The sequence below is a fragment of the Antrostomus carolinensis genome, unplaced genomic scaffold (genome assembly GCF_000700745.2).
Source record: "Antrostomus carolinensis isolate BGI_N321 unplaced genomic scaffold, ASM70074v2 scaffold17964, whole genome shotgun sequence".
NCBI classification, from domain to species: Eukaryota; Metazoa; Chordata; class Aves; order Caprimulgiformes; family Caprimulgidae; genus Antrostomus; species Antrostomus carolinensis.
In genome coordinates, this window is record NW_010310291.1 from 74,999 (window position 1) to 85,122 (window position 10,124).

The 10,124-nt window shown below is 43.7% G+C and overlaps 1 protein-coding gene across 4 annotated transcripts in view; it reads right to left on the bottom strand.

The window, feature by feature from the left end:
- Positions 1-718: 718 nt before the first annotated feature.
- Positions 719-10,124, bottom strand: part of NRG1 (neuregulin 1) — a 101,728-nt gene continuing 92,322 nt past the window's right edge. For 3 of the 4 annotated variants that reach the window (XM_010166377.2, XM_029084595.1, XM_029084596.1), the window contains 4 exons: positions 9,034-9,160; positions 7,453-7,583; positions 6,745-6,948; positions 719-2,691 (listed from right to left, as the gene is read on the bottom strand). In XM_010166377.2, the coding sequence (XP_010164679.1) occupies positions 2,040-2,691; positions 6,745-6,948; positions 7,453-7,583; positions 9,034-9,160 (1,114 nt within the window). In that variant the 3' untranslated portion in view covers positions 719-2,039. The remainder of the gene's footprint in view (positions 2,692-6,744; positions 6,949-7,452; positions 7,584-9,033; positions 9,161-10,124) is intronic. The other variant, XM_010166376.2, reaches the window with a different exon arrangement.

The following is a 10,124-nucleotide window of genomic DNA, read 5'->3' on the forward strand; positions in this document are numbered from 1 at the left end:
AAACAGCTTTGTCTACTAGACTTTGCTTTCAGGTTTCAAATCAATAGGACACCTTGTTCAGAAAAACTCTTAAGTGCATGATAAACTTTACACATGCGCTGGATGCATCAATGGGAGTCTAGCACATGCTGAAGATAACTTTTGCTGGGATTAGCCTAAGCATATGCTTGAACAATTTTCTGAGTAAGGACTTTAGTTCCTCGGGTTTACATCTCACAAAATTTCCTTGACTTATTTATCTTTATTTAACTAGGACCAGGATGTGGCCCAAAGTATGAGTGTAGTTTGGCTGAAATTCTTTTTCTCTTGACATGGCTCTTATTTAGAGTCCAGTAATACCTGTAGAACACATGTTCTCATTTTCAGAATCCCCGGAGTCTAGGAAAAACATTTGTTTTCCACATCAATCCTGAGTCTATGCTGTGCCAACTGAACACACAACAGAAATGAAAAGAAGTGAAGAGGCAGAATGACCCTGACTAAACTGATAGGAATTCAGTGCAAAAGAGGCCATTTGCTTTTGTCTGAATGGATGCAACTGCTCCAGCACTGACAGCATCCTTGTTCATTACCAGGCAGAGACTTCAAGGCCATCACTGGCTATTAAACATTGATATCAAAGAGCCATGCACGCTATGGCTGTAACCCACATGGAGTGCTTGCCTTCAACAATGGGTTTTGCAGCAGTCTTGCCTCTCTCACCCCAAATAACGGAGTTGATAAAGGCGAATAGAAATTAACACCATAATTCCACTGCTTCCTTCCTATTTCCTACTTGCCTATACTTTTTAACCATTCAGCAGATCAGTTTTTCCCTGAAAGTAATTTCTGTGACCAAGAGTAATGCTTACTCCAACAGCAACTCTAACAAGGTATTGCTAGAAGCTTGTCAAGGTTCCTTCTGAGGAAGAGAAGAAAGGGGAGAAAATTGAGGGCAAACAAAAGGATAAATGATCTATTATAAATCAACATTAAAAAATAGAGGTGAAAGCTGATTGCACTTTTATTAGTGGCATTTGTTTTCCAGCTAGATCTCTTTCTTGTTTGGTTACAGATATCTGCTATTATATTTGCCCCATTAACTTAAACTAATATTTTTTTTTTAATTTTTATTTTTTTATTTTTTTTAACCTTTTTTAAAATAGAGTATTGGGTTCAAAGCCTCAGCTAACCTAAACCCATTTTCTAAGGGATAACTAGAACAATTAATATCTGGAAAATAATGAAATGGCAGCTCCTAGTGATTACAAGCTGACCTCTGATTAATAACATATTTGATTTAAAATCACAGTATTACTTTCTTTCTATAAGTAATATTATTTAATGCAGGTTGGCTTTTTTTTGGTTTTTTTTTGTTTTTTTTTTTTGTTATCCTGATGTAATTAATAGTAGCATGCTGTTTGATCTACTATTATCCCAGTGCTCAAAGAAGCAAACCTTTTGGATGGCAGAGAGCAGACAAAATTCATTTCATATACAGAAAGCAAATAAAACTTGTTAGAGAAGAAAATATTTTTTGTTGGTTTTTTTCAGCTTTTTTTCTTTTTTTCTTTTTTTTTTCTCTGTGTGTGTGTGAGGGGGGGTTTTGGTGCGGTGTGTAGGATGGGAGTGCCATTACAGGGCTTTTTGATCTGGGGATTCTACAACAAGCAACCAGAGGGACTTCTGCAGTTCTCGCAAATCATATATCCAGTCATTATAACACAGTGCACAAAAAAGCCAGGACAACTGAGGGCTAGAAGGTTTTGCAAAATACTATGAGACAGCAATCATTGTAACTGTACAAAACTTGCTCTCAACGTAACATAACATAAAGGCACCATTGATATCTCTCCCCATTTTTGAAATACTGTAAAAAATTGCTACATATGGCACATAACACATTTGTACATACGTATATTTAATTTATAAAAGTTTTTTTTCCTCTCCTGTTTTCTATCAGCGGAATTGCTAAAATAAAATAAATTGTTTAATTTAAAGGTGGAATACTTCATTATATAAAATAAAGTTTTACATGTGAATCTATGTTTTTTTATGTTTTATACAGCAATAGGGTCTTGGTTAGCTATCACACTGGACAACCTTGCTTGCAACTCTTCCGGTGTGGAGAAGCGATTCGCCGGGTTAGTCCTGCTGTCAACCAGCCGGTAGGCAGCGGCCGGCTCCAGACTGGTTGCCATGGGGTTCGGTATGCTCAGGAATGGTGTCTCCTCGCCTATTCTTTCATCTTCGGTTTCGGTCTCAGAGCTGCTGCTCTCAGAGCTTGTGTCAGAGTCCACTTCCACCCTGCTGGAAATGTGGCCATTGGGCTTTGTTCTTTTGACCCTCCGGCTGGTGGCAAGTTTCTTTGGAGGCTCCTGTGCTGGTTCATACTCCTGTGTGGTTTCATACTCCTCATCCTCCACTATGCGCAGAGGACTTGGTGGCAGGCTGTTGCTCTCATGGGCAGGATTGTGGTGGAAGGAGTTGAACTGTTGAAGGTGGTGGTCATACTTCTCACGTAGCCGTGGTGGGGTCACTAGGAGCAGCGGTCGCTCCTCTTCTATGAAGGGACTCACCGCCACTGAAGGGATGGAGATGGTCAAGCTGGAAGCCGGTGGTGACATTTTGGAGGGGGGCGACTTGGGAGAAGTTGGAGTGTGGAAATCAACAGGTGACATGCGAGCTGGTGTGGTCATAGCGGAGACATACCTGAAGAAAAGAGATGGGGAAAAGTTGCGAGCACAGGAGCGGTGGTGACATGAACACAGCTGCTCATGTGGGCTGGGAGGGAAAAGGTAGGGATGCCTTAAGATCCCCGGCATCCTCACACTGGGCTACCAGGGAAATTTTCCTGTTGCTATTAATCCTATAAAACTGCTGACTTCTGGGATTCTGGGCAAAAACATTTGAGAGCAGAAGGAGTATGGCAAAACCCTCAGGTCTGTTCGCTTCAGAAGAGCCATGGAGATACTGTAAATTATTTGCCAGAACAACTTCCTGGAATGAATCCAGGAAAGGAATTCAGAGACTGGGGGACTGCCAGAAACAAAATGCATTTGCAAGTATTTTCTCAAAAGGAAAATGGCTGCTGCACTTGTGGCAGGATCCCCAGAACCTGGGGTGTGTGCAAACAGACAGGAGAGAAAGGAAGGGAACTGAGGTATAGTCCTCTTGGGGCTTCACCCTCTTCTGGCCAGACTGTCTCAGGCTAAGAAGGAAAGCAAAGTCTGGACAAAATCTAGGGCTAGATTCTGCTAATTTTAATCTCTGGGGATAGTCAGTGGTGGATTCGCAGCACTGTCCCAGCAGCTTTGTGCTGCTCCACTCCTTGGGTGCTGGTTACGTTGGCTGGTAGGTCTATCTGCAAAGAAACATGGAGTGTTATTTGTCCTTGTGCGGGAGCAAACAGCGACAGAGAGGACTGTCTGGCCTAGTGTTCATGATTGCTCTGCAAAATTTGCCTCTATTCCTTCATAAGTTTCTGTGGGAAGGGTAGTGGTCAAAGGCGATTTCTGAAAACGAAGCTCAGGTGCCAGTACAGAGCTTGTCCTAAGGGAAGAGGACAAAAAATGTGGTTTGGGTCAGTGGAGCTCCATAAAATGCTGTGAGGTCATGCAGATTCATGCCAGCCTGAAACCACATCGAAGGCACAGTGCCCAGCATGACATTTTGCATAGTTTGGCTTTGCCTTCGTTCTTATCCTATGTTCACCTGTCTGAGTATCATCTGTGTCCAAATTTAAAATCTTTATAAGCTCCATCTCTTACACAGGCCTATGGAGACAAGTTATATGGCTATGATAGATGAAGTTTAATTTTTCATTAGTGATTTATCTGAGCCTGAAATTACCAAAATAAATCTGAATCCAACTTTCTTATCCAATCTATGACTCAAATGCACACAGTACACTTAGATTAAAACAGAGTTATTGGATAAAAGAGAAAGTGGGACAGAGCCTGAACTGATGTGTAGCAAATTGGTTTCAGTAGAGTCACATTGATTTACATCAGCTGAGGAACAGGAGAAAGAAAAATAAAACTGGAGTTATGCATGGGAATTAATCAAATTGGTTGCTAGTGAGAGCAGAGGGCAATTAATAGGTCTGTGCATGGGATGAATGAAGTAATTCTTTATTTTCCCTTCTATGAGTGAGCTTTTCTCCCCTTTCATATTTTTAAATAGGCATTGTCTGAAAAACTGAAGCCTTTCTGCTTCCCCAGGTGTTACAATGTTGGATGCACATCTTGACACACTGGATTTTGGCTAAGTGGTTCGGTTAATGCACTAGGTTAGTTAAATGTGTTCAGCATACTGTGCACAGTTCCATCAGTGTTAAGTTACTTATACTGGGTTGTTGTGCATTCACAAGTTTCTGGTATATTCCACCACACCATAATGGGGCAGGGCTAACAAGCTGCTGTCCATGAGCTGAGGCACAGGAGCCAAACGCGAGCAGCTTTAGCCCATCCTGAAAAGAAGGTTCAAAGGCAACAGATTTATCCAGCTTCACAGCAAACAAGAGGTAAACCATGCTGGCTCAGTGAAAGGGAATCAGAGTGTATCCACAGCCAGCCAACAAGCATTAAATAGTTACATGCTGCCAACTTCATCATGTAGTCCAGCCTTTCATGCAGAGATGGTGTTTTTTCATCTTCTCTCCTGTAAGATGGCTAAGGACTTTCTAAATTATAGTTGTTTGGGTCCTCTGCTCATGTAAATGCGTGTCAGGGCACAGGATCCAAGAAAGGGAAAGGGTAATGCAAAAGAACCCCTTGTAATGTCTATTCCATTTCATTTCAAAATCATGAAGGAGCTGAGGGACTGGAGGGTGGAGGCAGCACAGCCTTGACCTACCAATTCACAGCACAGCAACATTTGATGGCTTTGGGAAGTAATTTGTCAGCTTGTACATTCCTTTCTGTTTCACAGTAATTTTTAGTTGCAAATAACTCTCATTTTCCCCCTTATATACATACACATACACGCAATCCATCTCAGAAATTATCTGCCATGTATTTCCTGCTTGCTAAAAGTAGATGGGACCTAATTTAATGCCCAGGGAACTATCCTCTGCATTCCAAACACACAGTCATTTCAGGCTAGGCCATCAATGCCTGGTGAATTATCACAGAAAAGTTGCTGCTTTTCATCTGTAGCATAATCTTCAAGAAACACAGTAAATGATGAAATGCCTTCTTTCTTCTCATCAAAATGGAAAGGTGCATGCTCCTTTTTACCCCACTAAAATCTAAACAGCTTATGGCAGAATGATGCTCTGGGTGTGCCACGCAATGCAGGAAGACAGCGTGAATGATCTTTGCTTCTCACACACAGATGCCCAAATATACTGAATTATAATACTTGCTGTCGGCAGGCACGTGGTCATACGTCCCCGTCTGGTTCCCAGGCAGGAGACAGTGAGGTATTTACTGCTGTAGGTCCTGATCCAGCAAAGCACTTAAGCACATGCTGAGCTTTACCCGTGTAAGTAATCCCGCTGATTTCAACAGGGCTACTCGCACGATTAAAAGTTAATCTCATTGAAGTGCTCTCCTGGATTGGGGCCATGGCTGTTTATATCATGTGAGCCATACATCCTGAAATGAAATTCCATGGTAAATAACAGATAACTTTGTTATAAGGAGAGAGCCAGTTCACTATCCTTAGTGGTCCTATAGGCTGTATTCAGAGAGCACTCAGCCATGGTGCCTTATCCCACTGGTAAGCAGTTGCTTTTTGTGTAGCAGAGGGAGTACCAAAGCAGAGAAATGGCTTTGCTGTACTTGCACATTCATTTTTCTAGAAACCACAATTTGTCTCCTACACAACTTGATCTCCTTGGAGATTGCCTGGCTGCATTTTTTACATCACAGACATCCCATGAGATCAAACCCCTTGTGATTTCACAATGCTCAGAGAATTGGTCCAGTAACCCTTTGTTTTCCTTTTCTTCTGCCTTTGATTGTTGGGAGCAAAGCTCTCTTTAAATGTCTTGTTTCTTCTCAGTCTGTCTTTTGCTACTCTGGGGCTGGGATGGCTCTTGAGATAAAATCCTAGCCTAAAGCTGAGAAGAATTTTCAGTAAAAGTTTTATTGCAACTGATGCACTTCAAGGCAGACTGTAGGCACTGATGAACCAGCCTTTTCAGAGAGAAAATTACTTTGTTGGAAAAACTCCTGGCCAGCTTTATTTCTAACTAGTCCTGATTTAATAATGACCTAGATTCTTCTGGCTTGCACTTTGTGTTCATTGCTTTTATTTAATAAAGTGTCAAAGGGAATTTTCAAAGGCGATAACAGGTTTAGGAGCTGGAATCCCCCAGAAACTAGGTGGCAGCACAATTCCTATACTGCTTAGGAGTCCTTAGTGCCCTCCTTCTATGGATCAAAACATTGCCTTCTCCCCACCTTTTGTGTGTCACAAAATTCCTCAGTTTTCTCATTTGCTTCTTCTAAGAAACGGATAATTAGGCAAAGATCTGTTTTAACTTTACAATGGAAATTTCTGACAAATTACTTCAGTGGAGCTTATCCAAATGTGAACTGCTGGCTATTAGGAATAAATCCAGCAGAGGTAAGAAGGGAAGAAATGCTTTTGGTAGACCTTAAACTACTACCAAGCTCTCCCTTTACGAATGAAGAAATGTACACTCCACATGAACAGCTGTTGCACTGCTGGGTTCACTCCTGTGCTCCCAAGCTTGGAAATGATCTGGGAACACCGGGCCTTGCCAGCTGAAAGCAATGAGGTGGTGTGTCCTACCTTTCACTGTGAGGAGAGTCTCGGTAGGAGTCAGGAGTCTCTCTTGCGTGCCTGAGGAAGCTGTTGCCTTCCCGTGGCCCGCCAATGCCATTGAGGCGGCCCCGGGGCCCCGCTGGGCTGGTGTGCCGGCTGTTCTCCATGGAGGAGCTGACGAGCACTGAGTGGCTTTCAGAGAGGATGCTTTCGGTGTGGCCATTACTCCAGCTGGAGATCAGCAACCAGGAAAGGAGAAGAAGGGAGAGGAGTGTGAGAGGGTGCTTCGGTAGCAAATGCAGATGAGCAGAAGTTTAGCCAGGGGAAAGGAAGGGCTCTGTTGCCACTTGGGATGTGCAGCATGACCTTCGGGTTGGTAACTAGGGCTGCAGAGGTTTGTGAATTGTATGAATCCACATGCATCAAGGTGATTTTGCATGTGTGGATAAAAGGAGAAGGGCTTCCAGTCACCAAGACTGTCACTGATTTAGCAATTTGCATATACCAAAATTCACTGTAACAGTACTGGAATGCCATTGAGTCAATAAAGCTCTTTGTAAATTCCTGGAAAGATACTTACTTAGGTGGCATGACATCAAATACTGTTAATCTTAAAATGAAAACACAACCAAGGGAGCATAGATTTTTCTGGGTTTGTTTTTTTACACATCTTTTTAGTTTTGCAACAGCAACAGATCGGATACTGCAGTGCTATTTGCCTTCCCCCTCCAGTACCTGTGGCTGGGTGTCTGGGTGACTGTCACTGAGTGATGTGTTGTTGAGGTGTAGTGGCTTGTAGAAAATGAGGTCTCTGTTTCTCGCTCGATGACATGCTCACTGGAGATTATGTTTTTTGAAATGTACTGCTGAAAAAAACCAGACAGACCTCCAGTTTGCAAACTGTAACTCACAGCACATTTGCAGACATAATTTCCAATCCCTTCCCTCTCTCCCCCAAGTCACAGGTTTTCACACATTCCAAAGCACAAACTTTAACCACACTGACACACTTGAGCATATTCATGTACACCTCTGAACATATACCCCATCTAAACTTAAAGTAGGAGGAAACAAATGAGGAAATTAGTAAAGGTCTGCATCCCAGTCAGGCTATAAACAACATATATATTTAATAAGGGAATGAGCAGTCCTCATGGATAAGAGACCTGGAAAGGCAACTCCCCCCTTTATTACCAGATACATCAAAAATACTGTTCTCTGATGGAGAAGACAGCAGTAGTTAGCAGTAGTAGTTCATTGCACGATAAGAATCTAGGCAGGAAATGGCTATTTTCAGTGTCCATGTATGTAGCACCAGGGTAGACCGGTTCAACAGGGGATGATCTACAGAATGGGCCAAAGCCTTCTGAGGCAGCGCTGGAGCTGTGCAGTGCTCATCCTCCTGCACAGCTTTCATCTGGAGCCCCCCACTAAGGCTGTTGCTGGAAGGACTCTCCATTCTCCTCAACAGGAACTCCTGGTTTTCCCTCTTTTAATAATCCAACCATGGATTTAGGTCTTTTGAGGAGAAATATTGGAAGCTGAGCACTTCTGAAAATGTGTCTTGGCCTTAACCAAGGTCAGTGGGAGCACTACCATTGACTTAGCAGAGCCAGGGCACACCTCGGTGATGAGCTGTCATGAACATGTACAGTGATGGTGGAGTAGGACAGTGGGGATGGCTCGAGGTGGCAGGGCCACCCTCTGGGCACCAGGCTTCCCTAGGAACGGGAGGAGAGGAAGAAGTGGCTACAGGAAGCATAAGCTGGCCTCTAAGGCCAAGGGGATTTGTCAAGGGGTTAGCTCCCTGTTTCGGTCTGACAAATGGCTGGGGGATGCTGGTGAAGTATCTGCCCCAGCCCTGTCTCCCCAGGCCACTGCTACTGTCCAGGTGAGGTTTTCATTCAGACTTTTACCCTCGAGTTCATAATGTCACTTTTCTGATCTGAGGGGGCTGTCCCTACTCACCAGCCATCAGGCCAAGTGCAGTAGGAAGAGCAAGACATATGAGTGTGAAGAAACTGATCCCTACAGCACTTAGCCCTGCTATAGAGCCATGGTATTTTTTTCTGAGGTGTTTATTTCTGAGGTGTTTTTCTTGCTTTTGGTGTCCTAGATCCATAGGCAGAACTGGCCATCTGCAGAAACATATCTCATTTTGCTGCATATTTTTTGCAAAGTCCCTAATTGTTTCTAGGTGGAGAAAGCCAAGAGAATTCCATCACCATCCTGCAGCAGGTAGAAGTTTAAAAGCTACAGGGCAAGCTGTGCTGTGGCACTGGCAGCCTAGGCTGAAACACGGGCAGTAAAACCTACATTAACCAGCTGGACGTTATCTGGCGGCGGGTTGGGGTGGTGCGGCCCGTTGGCTATGTTCATCACATTGTTCCTTTCCGAGCGCAGGCTCTGCCGAAGGCGGTCATGCAACTTTTTCCTCTGCTTCCTGTGCACGAAACATGGAAATAATTTTAATAGACAAAAGGAAAGCAGCTGCAACTTTCAGTGTGCTGCTGCTGATGATGATAATATAACATCACTTTTTTTCCCAGCACTTTCCCCACTCCTGCAGGATCTCAGAGTAACTCTGAAGACCACAGATCTAATTGCAGCTGGAGTCGTGGGGACCTGCAAAGGGAGAAGGACGTGTGGGAACCATTCCAAGAGTCAGCAGGCCACAGAGGGACGGGAGGAGGAGAGAAGCCATATCTAAGCCACACTCTGTCTCAGGAGGAGCGCTTTTCTGCACTCAGAAGGGAGAGATTTTAATGCAGACACTTTGACACCCTCACCGTGGACACAGCCAGGTTTCTGACAGCCCAGCAAGTCATGTTTCCCCATTCATCACAGGGAATTCAGGTGGCCTCACCTTGGGGCTTGCTTGAGATAACTGGAAAATATGGCATGTACCACGATCTTTGTGATGTGGCAGCTACACTTTTTTTTATGGGATTCATCCCCTACCTCAATAGCGCACTCCAAATAGATAAATGTGTTAGAGAAGTGAAGTAAGCAGAGGAAGCCACAGAAATCCAAACTGAGTAAATGTGTGAGGTATGCCTGAGCCGGTAGCCACCCTGGCAGCTCTGGAAGGTTTTGTTACAGCAACATCAGATTAACTCTGGAACCTAATGATTACCAGGTGGATGTCAGGGCTTCTGATGCATTCAGTAGAACCATCTATCAACCACATGTACTAATGGTGTGGTCTCCGGCTGACTTGGATGCTTCTACTGTGCCCCATCCTCAGCTACTCCTTCGCCAGCTGCTAATTTTTGCAGCTTTCCTCAAGATAACTTCCTGAGATCATTACAAATGGTCAGTAACAACATTTGCAGCACAGGAAAGCCTGGCGCTGTGAAGGCCATGCAGAATGCACTAAATAGAACATCAAAATAAATAACCAGGGA